At 40.1% G+C, this 14,643-nt stretch overlaps 1 protein-coding gene across 1 annotated transcript in view; it reads left to right on the top strand.

Moving 5' to 3' along the window:
• The window catches only part of LOC5570811 (probable helicase with zinc finger domain), a 29,518-nt gene that overhangs the window by 5,227 nt on the left and 9,648 nt on the right, over nt 1-14,643 (top strand). Inside the window, exons 3-4 of the mRNA XM_021853358.1 lie at nt 8,088-9,191; nt 10,671-12,499. Coding sequence (XP_021709050.1) covers nt 8,088-9,191; nt 10,671-12,499 — 2,933 coding nt within the window. The remainder of the gene's footprint in view (nt 1-8,087; nt 9,192-10,670; nt 12,500-14,643) is intronic.

Here is a 14,643-nt window from a genome sequence, read left to right as displayed (position 1 = left end):
GGATGCCTCTTTCTCGGGATCCTTTGAACAGTCGAGAAAGACTGGATCCAATGTCAGCTAGTTGCTTCACATGAATTACGACTCCGTCCTGCGCTTCACTGTATGAAGGTTTCCATCGTTGTTTACCGGGACATTTTTTTGGCCCGCCCTTGTCTAGGATATTGTATCAGACCTCCAATAATGTGTACGGCTTGTCACGCTTTGGCTAGACCCCTCCCTTCTTCGGAGCGTGACACAATTTGTGCATATCCCCTAGGATCAGTTCACTCAGGAACACGGATAGTCTCAAAATTATTAAATTTTAGTCATTTATGACTATTATCCATTTGCCTCTCTTTCACTCTGCAGGGATTTTTTATGCAGTTCGTCAATTCGCCTGAGTCAAAGCTCGCTAAGCTTGAACCCAGTCGAAATGACAGTTAGTGTAAACAATCATATCAGAATGAAAGAGAAGCAGATAGAAAATAGTCATCAATGCATAAACTTGATGATTATTTTTATTTCTGAGTGTTCACTGTAACTAATGTGGGGTAATTCGCTAATTGTTGAATGGCTTAAAATCTTGGCTATTGTTGACTGTTTATTTTTATGGCTTATTCAACAATCAGCAAACAGTTCAATATTGTAAGATATTGCGAGATACCCAGTGCCGGATTTGGGCTTCGGGGGGCCCGGGTCAGATCTCTTGACGGGGACCCTTGGTACAAAATCGGAGAACACCATGTATAGAAAAGTTTAGTTTCGTGGAAGTAAAATATCAGAAAATAAAAAAAATATTATATATATCAAATTTGACTATAACATCATTTCGTCAATGCTGAGTAAAATAAATCATCTGTATAAAATACTTGAACAGTCGTACATAATAGATGTTGAGATTTTACTTTGACTGTATCGTTCTCAATCAACTTAAAAATTTAAAATGTTGGAATCAAGACTATATGATTCATCGAATGGCAATAGCAAAGATTATCGATTGAATTTCGTGTATTAGTTCAAAGAGAAAATCGACGAAGAGAAATCGATCACTGCAGATAGGCCTGTATGTTACTAATTGCGAGATTTTTTTTTGGTTTTGTAGACATTTTTTGCTTAACGCTCGGTCAAATGACTTCTTCCAGAGTAAGCTATATGAGCCTTCCCCAAGGCTGATGTCTTAATCCCTTGCTTTATAATTTGAATGTTACAGATATTGCCAATAGTTTGTAAAAACTGCACGATTAGACAACTTGCAGATGATGTAACAATCTCGGTAAATAGTCCTCGAGTGAAAATCTAGCAAAGATCATAGCGAAATTACCTTGGTAATCTATCCTTTCGGCCTAAACATTTGAGGATAATGGAAAATATAATTGTTTTGAAATTCTGTAGACTTGAGTCAAAATTATGGTAAATTTCAAGCTCTTAATGAAAATGGCAATATTTAAACAAATTCTGTGGACTTGGTCCAAAATTACACTATATTCTATCGTCTAAGTAAAAATTGCCATATTCAAACAAAACCTTGTAAATATCAACAAAATTATTAAAAAAAAGACAATTTACACCGTCTTCAGCCATATGCTGCACAAATAGAAAAGAGTATAGTAGAATATGGAAATATCGAATCTTTGGAAGACGTTCAGAATTTGGTTGTTTGGTAGAATAATAGTTTCTGTACCCTAATAATAAAATTAAGAAAATGTATGAAATACCAAGTATCTTCGTCGTTTCAAGATCAATCCATAACAAAGTGACAGTATCATTCCAGAAAGTTTACTGTACTGTAAACTTTATCGATGTATAGTAACCCAAGAAGAGTTTCAAAGGTTTTGATATAACTTTGAACATTTTCATTAGCCCCTCCCCTTGGTTATGCGTCCTTGCCGCGATGGGAGGGCATAATCCATTAGCCCATATGATGGAAACCAAAGGCGTAACCTGTAGTGGTGGTATCACATTTTGGCATTTTTTGCTTAAAGCCGCGTCATCAATTATTGAATTATATGGCATAGACGCAATAATATCTCGGATGTGATCCAACGGACATTCTGCGTCATTGATAGAATTGATGCCCATTTCAAATAATTAATCTATTCGAAGTGGACATTTATACTATTGGTGACGTTTAGTTTGCCTTTTGCTAACCAGAATGATCCGTAGCCACTCTTACTATTAGCTAGCTAGATACATCGTTATCATATACGACGTAGGGAATACTTAGGAACTCTTAGGAAAATGACTAGTAGATTCACTGAGTAGGAATAAGTGGCGACAATCTTATTTTAATATGGTTTTTACATTGCCATAATAAGAAATACCTCTTTTGTAACAGCGGTATAAATAATCTAATTCCAGCTTCATTTTCGCAAAATTTACAAGTAGAAAGTAGGCGTTGTGAAGCATTGCATTTGCCACCGAAAAGTGAATCTTGTAGGAGACTGTAATAGAAGCCTAAGGTAACTTTACTCTTCAATATCTATATAAATAAAAATGGAATGGTGTTTGTATGACACGAAATGGCTTACAAACGGGTTAACGAGTTTGGATGATTCTTTCTCCATTTTGTTCGTCAAGTGTTCCGACGTGTTTGTGGGTATAAAAGTTCCAGGATATTCACCGGAAAAGTCGGAAAAACGAGAGTAAACGGAACTGTCATTTTCTATGGGACGATTCATAACGGCTTTCAATAGCCTACTTGATGGCAAGACGAAGTTTGCCGGGACCACTAGTTCACTATAAAAATGACTATGGAAAGTAAGACGCTGAGATCGATCATTAGGGTACACTTGCTAGTTTCGAAAAATTGTTGAACAGACAAGGAAAGCGACTTTTTTCTTTAAGGAATGTAATGAATGTAATGAACGTAATGACCAATAAATACTTTTAACAACAAAAAATGAAATTAACTAGAACTACTACTAAACAGCCTAATTTTGTTAAGACTTGACGACACTTGACATTTAAGACTCTAATCTTACGTAAAAGACATAGCACTTGAATGACAAATTATTCAAAACCATTTCGACTAGACAGTATTAGTAATGCACTACTATTTCAAACAAATTCTACACTACTATTTCAAACAAAATCTAATGGAGCTGCTGATTTTCATAATGCTTCCTTTTCTCAAAAACTTTTCAAAAACTACCACGTCACAATACTAATAAAAAACAGTGTTCATGTGGGCGCCATTGCCTAGTCCGTCTGAGTATTGGTCCTGGTAGAGGGGAAACTTGGGGGTTCAGCCTTGACAAGTTAAGCTGTCAGGCAGCTCTAACTGAATACCACACAAAAAAAAAAAAAACTCTGAACATTTTCATTAGCAAATAGAAGGATTTTCAACTGATAATAAAAACTGTATGGAGTTCACTTCTATTCATAGAAAAAAAAAACAAAATCTTAGGTCATGATATCTCCGTTAGAAATCGTATCGGATTTGTATTTCATATTTAGAATCATTGATGTAACAATTAATGAATATAATTGTGTTTCACTTTTTACACTCCTCGGGGGGGCCCTAAATCGGGGGGCCCGGGGCATTTGCCCCCTTGGCACCCCCCTAAATCCGGGCCTGGAGATACCTTACTTCGCAAGTAGGGCGCATTCGAGCGCATATAGATGCGAATCGAATGCACTATTTCCGAAGTTAGGTATTTCGCAGAAGTTCTGGAAAAATCCAACTTTGGCGAGCAACCATTTCTATTTTTTTTCTACCGCGCCGACAATAATAGGCGAATTACCCTACGTAGAATAAAAACGATACACGGGAAAAAATTGTGTGATAAAAAATACTATTTTAGCTGACTATTCCCATTCTTGAAACTACCATGGAATTTCAGACCAATTTACTACGTTTACGGTACATCCCACCACACTACTGGTACATTTGACAGCATAATTTACAACAATCTGATTTCGACTAAGGGCTTATTCACAAATTTCATAACGCTGAAGGGGGTGGGTGGGTGTCTTCATGATGTTACGACTCATACAAAATTTGTAATATTCATACAAAAAGCGTTACGAGGGGGTGGGTGGGTGTCAAAAATGCCCATTTTCGGCGTTATGAAATAAATGAATGAACCCTAATGCTAGTTTTTACCGCACAATTTGTTTGCGTGTATGGAAACGAAATAGAGCTTAGTGACTGAACACACGAACACTTGCATACGCTCATAATACACAGTTTGTTTTTGTTTTCCTCAACGAAACTTACACTTTCCAGACTCATCAAAATGCATATGGAAATATTACTCAATTTGAAATATTTACACACTTAAACGGATTCGCCGAGAACCCAACAGCTGATATCTCGGTAAAAATTTGAAGATTCTCGGTAAAACTTTTACCGAGATCTCGGTAAATGTTTACCGAATCTCGATAACGTTCGCCGAATTGACGAAATCTCGGTAAAATAAGTACCGAGATTCGGAATTTAAAATTACCGCTGTTGTATTCTCGACGAAAGGTTTTACTGAGGTCGGTGAGATAACATAAGTGTGTACACCCAGGTTCTGGGTGTTCTCCGAAACAGAGTGCATGTTGTTTTCCTCTAAGGTTCACAAACACATCTACACTAGGCACCCATATCATTGACCGTGATAACCACTCAATGAGAATATATACTAAGGTGTGGAAGAAGAAGCGATGGCTATGTATTAGTAAGGAGAAAAAACGTAAACAAAAATAACTACGTCACTAATTTACACGGCTTCTTATGGGAGCTCGCTCGCTTGTAGTTGTGAAACATTTCGCACCGTACACGGATCTAACGCACACTGAATGTCTTCTTCCTCACCTCGGTATATATTCTCATTGATAACCACTATATATCGTTGCACGCCTGACCTAACTTCGAAACTTCATATAAAAAAATGTCAACAATTCCAGCAGTGAGTGTCAAAGAGCAGAACAGTCAATTGAGCGTGATGAAAGAGGGACAGGGAAGGAGAATTTTTCGTGACGTTACCATGCACTCTTCTATGGACCAATGCACGAGTTCACTAATTTCACGCTTGAGCGGTTCTGAATCCACTCGTTGTCATGACTACATAAATAACACGGCACCGCTCAAACACCAAATTAGTGAACTCGCGCAAAGGTCCATAGGTTTAAAAACTTATCTTCGGTAATATCAGCTGCATCCAAGCATGCCAAGAGTGATTTTCCTTTGACGTCAGACACTTCAACTTGCAAGATTTTTTGAATTGCATTAGCAAAATCAATCCACCGTTCGATTAGAATTTTGTCCTTGTCTGGGAATTTTTGAGCGAAATCGATTTGCATCACTTGATATCCTCGGTGATTTCTGAGTGTTGAGTATTCACGAAGTATAGATGGACACGTACGATCCTGTAATTTGGCCACTTCTAGAAGCCGCCAAGGGCTGGATCGTTTCCATTTTATCTTGAGCTCTTCCCATTCGTCTTGATCACGGTGTACTATATTGAGAAGGCGATATATTCCGAAAACTGACAGCTACTTGACGACGTCATTCTTACCCATCTGGAGCAAATTTGTAAAAAAAATTCACTAGATCATTGATATTTATATGGGGTAGGTGTACCAGTTATGGACATAGTAGTTCCCTATTTCGCCATACGTGATTAAAAAAAAAGACAATTTACACCGTCTTCAGCCAAAGGCTGCACAGACTGAACGATCACTAACATTAGGCAACGGACAACACATAACACCCAGTAGTCCAGCGATGAATTTTTCGTTTGACGAAAAGTTTCCACCGACCGGAGTGGGAATCGAACCCACACCCCGTGACACAATACGCCTAAACGACTGACGCCGCTAACCGCACGGCCACGAAGCCCACAACTTTAATGTCTTCAAATTTTTAAAACTTTGGTATGTTTTAGAAGTTAGATTTTAAATATATCTTGATGTCAAAATATTCAAAAAGATTTAAAATGTGAAAGTTATCAAAATTTCACATATGGCCAAATAGGGAACCACTATAGCCATAACTGGTACACTTTCCCTGGATAGATCCGGATGGTATATGGTACAATAGGAGTGACCTCACATGTTTAAATTAAATTCGATGTTTACACCAGTAAAGATCCTGCCTTGTTAATTTTTATGCCGTGGTCTTGATTATGAACCAGCGAAGCCTTACTCCACAGCTAAAAGATATGTTTGACTTTTGGTAGCCCCTAAAATAGTTTTATGTCAACAAAAATAAATAACGATTGAAAATGGTATTAGTACCTGCGCTGTTCTCCAGATGTCCAGTCCATGAATGAACTTGGTCCGCTCCGCAAGCGACGGGGGTCGAATGAATCAGCAGCTCGATTTCTTGCCGCTGAATCACTTTCAGCGTTTCAGTCGTGTAAGAATTGACTGCAATCACGAAAAATGGCTGATAGTAGGAGTCGATGCCGGTTATGGACCCTTTGCGTATTATGGACCCCCTACAGAAAAACATAAAATTAACACTCAAAGCAACCTTATTCCTAAAAAAAATCCACCGGGGGAACTTCGATTGCATTGTTAGTCAGCAGTTTCAGGCAACATGTTTGGTCTAAGGTGCATAAGTACAGAAATTTGAGCAGTTTTGTAAATGAAACCACGCAAGAGGGTTCATAATAGGCATTTCCAGGTGGGTCCATAATAGGCACGTCGGAAGCGAGCCGGATTACATGGGAATCATATGGAGGGTCCATAATAGGAAACGTCAAATTTGTAAACATTCCTATTATGGAACCCCGGGTCCAAAATAGGCATAAGGACAACCGTTTTCCAAATGAGTATTAAACGAGCTAAATCGAATGTTTTTTTTTGTGTTTTAAAAGCGCACTATGAACATGTAGCTTGTTGAAAGGCTGAACAAAACGTATATCCATCTAAGATATCATTGCAAAAAAGCGAGAATGAATCTCAGCTACTAGGGTCCATTACTACCACTGAAACCCTAATTGAAATTCTATAAAAGAGTGATTATAACTTACCAAGAAAGGCTTCAATAATAGTTTCAGTAATTGCAAAACGGGTAATTTTTTCCACATCGAGTTCTTCGATGAACTCCTTCGCGTCATACATTTTTTCTTACACTCCGTTTACAGCGCGAAATAAATTGGCGGGTTACACGCTGCCTTACACACTGAGTTAAATTTTCGTTCCAAATAACAATAAAAGTAACTGAAACAAATAACTCTATGATTTGAAATAAAGATTTCATTTTGTTGTTTCAACAAAAATCAAATTGAAAATGCTGTCAGCAAATCCAACATTTTTTTTGTTTTGATAATAGTCATTGCTTATTGAAAACAAGAAGAATAATTATTGTTTTAAATCGTTGTAAATTCTCTGCGTTAAATAGAGGCTTATAAAAGCATGGCAGGAGCTTAGGGAATATTAAAAGTCCCAGTACTACCTCTAAAGCAACTGACAAAAAAAGACACCAGCTTTATCAGCTGCTTATTGTTCTTGAGCTGTAGAATGACTTCCTTAGCTTCCGGGCTTTTTGGTTTCAATCATCGGTAGTACTGATGTAAATACAGTCGACTTTCCACAATTCGATATACTACATAACTCGACGGATTTTTCGGTCCCTTCATATTTTCATACATCGTGCTCTCCATGAGTCGATATTTCTATAACTCGATATCTCCACTAGTTAATGACACGTAAGAGGTAAATTACTCTCCATAACTCGAAATTTGTTTTAAAATCCGTGTTTTTCGGGCAAACTTGGGCTATTTATTGTTATTGGAGGTGAATAAATAAATACATGTAAGCTGTAATAAAAGTTGAAAAGCATAAAAATGAAAAAAAATCGCCATTAAAAATATTGCGACTTTTTGAATATTAAAAAAAAAAAAATCAAACAATGGTTCGTAATCTACTATCAGCAAAATAAAAATGCTTTCTAGAGAAATGATCATATATGTTTTGGAAATACAGGAATTTGTTCCTTCGATTTTGGGATTTTTTGTGTCGGTATAATCTATAACTCAATAATTCTATAAGTCAATGGTCCCTGGTATATCGAGTTATGGAGACTACACCAAAATGCTTCCATTCTCATCCCAGCAGATCATCACGAATAATTTAAGCATAACTAATTGTGTAATATTTATCTTCCTTTGCAGATATATACGATCAAATCTTGGAATCAAATGATTCAAAACTACCAAAAGAGCGCATTATTGCATGTCTTTACGGAAGAACAGAATGCTGCTTGGAACTTAAACAATATGACGCTGTCGCTGAGGATTGCCAACGTCTGCTGAAGCTGCTGAATGGTACAGATCGTGTAACCGACTCGGCCAGTCCAATCCCGTCGTCAGCTTCGTCGTCCTCATCGACTTCGTCAAGTTCTTCGACACAAAACAATGCAACCGGTACAACCGAGTCAAAAGTAAGAAAGCGGCTGATTCATTCCTTATTTAAGCAGAAGAAGTTTGTCGAAGCGGAAAACATTCTACAAGAATGGTCTGACAGCCAAAACTCTCACCAGGACATCTGTCGATATCTGGAACGCCTGAAATCCATACTGAAAATGGCTTCCGCCAATTCATCACCACCTACACCAACGTTAAGCGGAGCTGAACAAGCATCACAACCTGCTATGCAACCTACGACTGCAACAGACAGCTCATCTTCGCCGTCATCACCGGAATCTAACGCCGATTCCTCCACGACACCAACGTCAACCATTTCGTCGCTTTCATCCATCAACGACGAATATGAGCAGATTGAAACCAAACTGGAAACCCTCATAATCAACAATCTCCCTCCGGATCGATACACAAAACAGTTGAACCAAATCGAAAGCAACTTGCGTGCTACATCGGCAACCAACGGCGAAAGCAATGGAGATGACAGTAATGGCGATTCCGCTGGGTCTAGAGAGCAACATTCCAGTGGGAAGGAATCGGACTCAGGCGAAAGGATTGATACGACCGACGACAAGTCCACATCTAACGGGAATGATGAAAGCAGCAAGAGTGACAAAGACCCTGGATCGAATGAATCTGCGACCAGCGAAATTCCTACGTCAACGGAACAGGGAAATACCGCTGCGGCCAAGTCACCACCATCAAACTCCACCAATGTGAACAATTTCCAGAAGCAGCTGGATAAAATTACAAACATCAGTTGCGTCTACTGTACGCTCACCTTTGCGGACCGGTCGGAACTGCGGGCGCATTGTCAAACCGAAAGCCACCAGAACATCATAATGTCGGATGAAGGTAATGAAAATAGTCTTGCAGCAGGTCTTTTTGGGGACGTAGTGACGTAGCAATCCTCTACAGGTTTCCAACAAATTCTAACAGGAATTTGGCCCCCAGGCCTCAAATAATTTGAAAATTCAAGACTAACAATTCAAAAGGCCTCATCTCCAAAAAGTAAACAATGAGAAAAATGCAATCTTGTTTTGTCAAACAATAAATTAAATTTAAATTATGAATTTAAGCATTGTATGTTATTTTATCGTCCAGAAAGTCGATGGATAAACTAATTTATAGCTATGAATATTAATTTCTATCTTTTAAGCAAAAAATCCTGCTTAAAAAACGAGTCAAAGGAAATGAGGCTTTTATTTCACCAAAAGCTGTGCAGCCCTTTTCATTTGTGCCCATAGACGCCGGCCGACGCTGATGAGGCCTGTGAGTTGACGCCTTTGTTTACTCTAAAATGTGTTGAGGCCTTCTAGTTGTGGCTTGTTTTTTCATCATCTTCTGATGTGGCCTTTTGAAAATCATTTAAAATTGATGATGAAATAAGAAATTTGAAGTGTAGAAGAGTGTTAAGTGGTGAAGTAAAGTACATGGAGATCCCTACAGAAAGAGAAGATTCGTGCGGTCGATTAAATATATGATTGATTGAACCCTTCGTCATCCATGAACATTATGTATGTGCTACGCGAGTTTGTCGTCGAGAAAATGTATGGAAATATTGGTTCAATTGAAATAATATTGCAATTGAACGTTATTTTTCATGCAATTGAAACCAAATCGTGTTTTTGTTGATAATTTGTGAAGTACAGACAGACTGACACAGGTATTATTAGGTAGTATATACAAAATACATCAGTCTTCAGGAACCCGACGAAAAACTTGATAATCTTCGCCGTTTAGACAACCACTGTATAAAATAATACAAGGAGTAGTCGCTCCGTAGTATAATCTGCATCTACTTAGTGAATTTGAAACGTTTTTCGCAATCTACATTGCAATTTTGATGTTTGTTTAACAGGCCTCAACTCGGTTTCCGTCAGATATAGAAATGAGGCCTTTTTGAGAAAAGGCCGCATTTGCGATGAATATCCTGGTTAGCGGAAAATGAGATGGGGCCTTTTAGAAAAATGTTATTTTTTCAACTTTTATGTATATTTTTAAATGACTATTGTATGTTTTAGTAAGAATAGGCTCTTATACATTAAAATCAGCAGAAAACCGATTTGTTTACATGTTGGACTTGAGGTCTTTTCAATTGTTGGTCTTGAATTTTCCGAGATAAACAGCTTTTTTTTTAAGATGTTTCTATCAATCAGAACTGGTAGCATATCTGTTTTTAGAAGCTTGATCTCTAATTTAGTAAAAGTCTCTAGAAAGTATCTTTTTTTCCTCCTCTAAAGTCCCTATTGTAAGACACTCGATCGCTATCAGCCAGCCATCAATCTCGAACGTGTAAGATCCCTAATACATTTGACTTTCCTTTTCTAACAGGTCGCGACTGGAAATGGCGCCCGCCTCCACGTGGCTACACTGCGGAATCGTACACGTTATGTGAAAACTATCTGGAGAACCAAATTTGTCACTACGGTAATCAGTGCGTCGAAGCCCATGGAAACGACGAACTGAACGAGTGGAAGGAACGTTTCCAGTACCGTACGAAAAAGCTGGAACGTGCCCGAGATAAGGAACTGTATGGCAAGAGCTATACCGAGCAGTTGTTGGAGCGGTGGGTACAGGCGCCAAGTCCCGACAAAGTGATGAAAGAGAAAATCGAAGGTGTGGAGGAGTCCTGCTCGCAGGATCTAGTGACAACGGTGAGCTCCAAAGTGAGCAAACGAGAATGGACATTTGTGTTGAAGACAAGACGACTGTTGAAGGCGGTGGCCTTGCTGCAGGATGCTCATCGTAACCACTTTATCATAAAGCAAATCTTTCCTGGAGAACCAAGGAGTGGAAGCGTTGGTAAGAAGATGGGTCAAACGACAGCCGGCAACAGGGTGGTCGAAGCGGAATTGATGTCCGATCAAGAATGGGTTGCTTCGTCGGAAGTTAAACACAATGATCAAGTTAACGAAACAGGTCCCATGTTAGAGCATAGGGTGAAGGTTGTGTTTAACACTGACATCTATGGAACGTTCCGACAGGCGGTTGTTTTCGACCTAGGAAGCGAACCAGTCCTGGTGAAACATCTTTGCGTAGATGTTGTTCCAGTTACAGAGGTAGATAAGATACAGGAAATTCGCAAAGACATCGTGATGTCTACGTCGGAACGATGGGACGAAACAAATTCGGAGATGATTGAGTTCACGACCACCATCATCCCACACATGCATACTCCGGCCTATGCTGCAGATGCTGAACGCGAGAAGGATTTATTGGCGAGATATCCTCTGCCGAAAGCAACGTCCTTTGTACTGACGCAATCTACCATCACAGAAAAGAAGCTGACTAAGAACAACTATCGCAATCGTATCCACGAACTGTTGTACGTCGAAGAGATCGCACGTTACGAACAGATAGCTCGGTACAATCTGACGACAAGACTAACAATAGCCACTAACTATTTGCTGACACCAAGCGGAATGGCCACCAGCACAGCTAAGTATTCCCATTCGGGTGAACTATTTGCGTTAATGAAGCTAGGAAAAGATGTTTCGGAAGACACCTCGGCTGGGCGGTTAATCCTGAACAATTGCCAAGCGGTCCTAATTGCTTCGAAGGATCCCGTGCCATCTGGAGAAAAGCGTAAGGTTTACGAGGCCGTTATTGAGGACAAAGGAAAGAACATGATATACCTCAAAGTATCCGCAAAGGCTGTCGCTGGTCTTGGATTGAAAGCTGATACAGAATTCGTCTCAGACATACAATTCCAACCCAATCGCCTAACCTATTGTGAGTGGCATCATGCAATTGATAAGATTGCCGATTTCCGAATCATTTTCCCGGACATCTACCTTGAACCGAGCATTCCGTGGACACCGCAGCGTCAGTGGGACGCCTCACTGGATCCGAAACTGAACTCCAAACAAAAGGAAGCAGTTGTGGCCATAACGACCCCCATCAACGTGGCCTTGCCACCGATCCTCTTGATCGGCCCTTTCGGTACAGGCAAAACGTATACGCTGGCACAGGCTATCAAGCAGTTGCTGTTGCAACCGGAGTCGAAAATTCTTATCTGCACGCACTCCAACTCGGCGGCTGACCTGTATATTAAGGACTACCTGCATCCGTGGGTTGAGGAAGGCATGGAGGAGGCCAAACCGTTGCGCGTGTACTACCACAAGCGATGGGTAGCTACGGTCAACAGTATTGTGCAGAAGGTAAGTCTCTCCTTTCTTATTTTCCAACAATTTATAGTAAGCTACTACTACGTGATCGATCAAAACAACCGATGGTTTGGTTTGACTTTATTAACGAGATTTTTAGCCCTGGGCTAGTTCATCTCGGGACCAACGGCTTTACTTCCCTTCCGAAGGAAGTCGTCACTATAACTTTTTACGTCATAAGTGACTATGTCGGGGATGGGATTCGATCCCAGGTCCTCGGCGTGAGAGGCGAGTGTTCTAACCACTACACCAGGTCCGTCCCCGAAAAACAACCGAAATTATATTATGATTTTCGATGCACTCATCTTCTTATACGTTCAAAAATGTCCGAGAGTTTAATAGTGAATTTCTTCTAGATAAATCCATCAAACATGATTCTAAAAAGTGTATTTTCAGTTTAAAGGGTGTCCACGATGAAATTGCCACATTATTAAATTGCTCTAACTTCTTAACCGTTGGGTAGAATGATGGATTTAATAAAAATTTGGGTGGATTTAGTTCATAGTGCATTATTTACATCCCAGATAGCCGTAGCGGTAAACGCGCAGCTATTCAGCGAGACCAAGCTGAGGGTCGTGGGTTCGAATCCCAGGATGTCGAGGATCTTTTCGGGTTGGAAATTTTCTCGACTTCCCTGGGCATAGAGTATCATCGTACCTGCCACACGATATACGCATGCAAAAATAGTCAATCGGCAATCAAAACTCGCGGAAATGGAGTCGAAAGAACAGCTCTTGCGTGATAAAATCTTGCGCATTCATCACGAGAACAAGGATCTCTCGCATCGTTCCATCGCTAAAACGTTGGGAATCGCGAATTCCAAGGTGTCGCGCGTGATTAAGCGGTTCGAGGAACGATTGACCACCGATCGGAAGCCCAGAAGTGAAGGAAAAAGTATTCCGTACATCCGTATCCAAAAATCACAATCGCGTAGTTGGGGCCTTCAATCGGAACCCGAACGCCTCCGTTCGGGATGTGGCTAAGAACCTGCACCCAAGCCGAAGTTTTGTCCAGAAAGCCAAAACTAAGGCTGGGCTTCGAACGTTCAAGGTACAAAAGGCCCCTAATCGCGACGAGAAGCAGAACAAGTCCGCCAAAACCCGTGCCAGGAAATTGTACTTCAACATGCTGACGAAAGTTGAATGCTGCATCATGGACGACGAAACATATGTTAAGGCAGACTTAAAAGAGATCCCCGGCAACCTATTTTTCACGGCCAAGGATAAGTTCAGCGTTCCGGAGCATGTCCGCACTCAGAAGATGTCCAAATTTGCGAAGAAATTCCTGGTTTGGCAAGCCATCTGCACGTGCGAAAAGCGAAGTGCACCTTTCGTGACCCAGGACACGATGAACGGACAGGTGTACATGAAAGAGTGCCTCCAGAAGCGGCTGCTTCCTCTCCTGAAGGCCCACAACACCCCAACAATCTTCTGGCCGGATTTGGCCTCATGTCACAACTCCAAGGACTTGCTGACAATACAGATAATGCATACCACGGACAATAAGGTCGATTTCCGCCCCATCGAGAAGTACTGGGCGATTATGAAGCAGCACCTTCTTCAACGACCTAAGGTAGTGAAGACAGTCGAGGAACTGAAGAAAGTATGGGTTTACATGCAAAAAACGGTTGATTCACAGGTTGTGCAGAATCTTATGACCGGGGTTAAGGCCAAGGTGCGGGCATTTGCGTATGGACTGTAAATAAAATACGAGTAAAATGGTAAAATGAAGTTTAATAGTTATTTTTCAATCCTTGAAAATTTGATGGCAATCGGATGAAAACTCAAATTTTGCGAATCAATTTTGTGTGTGGCAATTTCACCGTGGACACCCTTTACCAAACCGATACTTTTTTTGGATTCATATGATGAATCAATAGAAATATTAGTAGTAGAACGCTAGTGGCGTTGTTGTCACAAAACTGATTTTAATTATTATTACCTTAAATTATGGGTTTTCAATGTTTGTTCAATACCATGTTGTTGTTTTGGGTTTGAAAATTATTCTGACACTTTGAGTCCCGGTACCCATTAGCATTCTTAGGTTAAAGCTTCTATTGATGAATCATACCATGCAGCTGTTGTCTACCGTGTCTGAGAAGTCCTTCATAGCAGCCTTGTTAGCGTTAGCGTTGGCGT

This window comes from Aedes aegypti, chromosome 3 (assembly GCF_002204515.2).
Source record: "Aedes aegypti strain LVP_AGWG chromosome 3, AaegL5.0 Primary Assembly, whole genome shotgun sequence".
Lineage (NCBI taxonomy): Eukaryota > Metazoa > Arthropoda > Insecta > Diptera > Culicidae > Aedes > Aedes aegypti.
The sequence above is the reverse complement of the archived record's forward strand: the minus strand, read 5'-3'. Positions and strand labels throughout refer to the sequence as shown.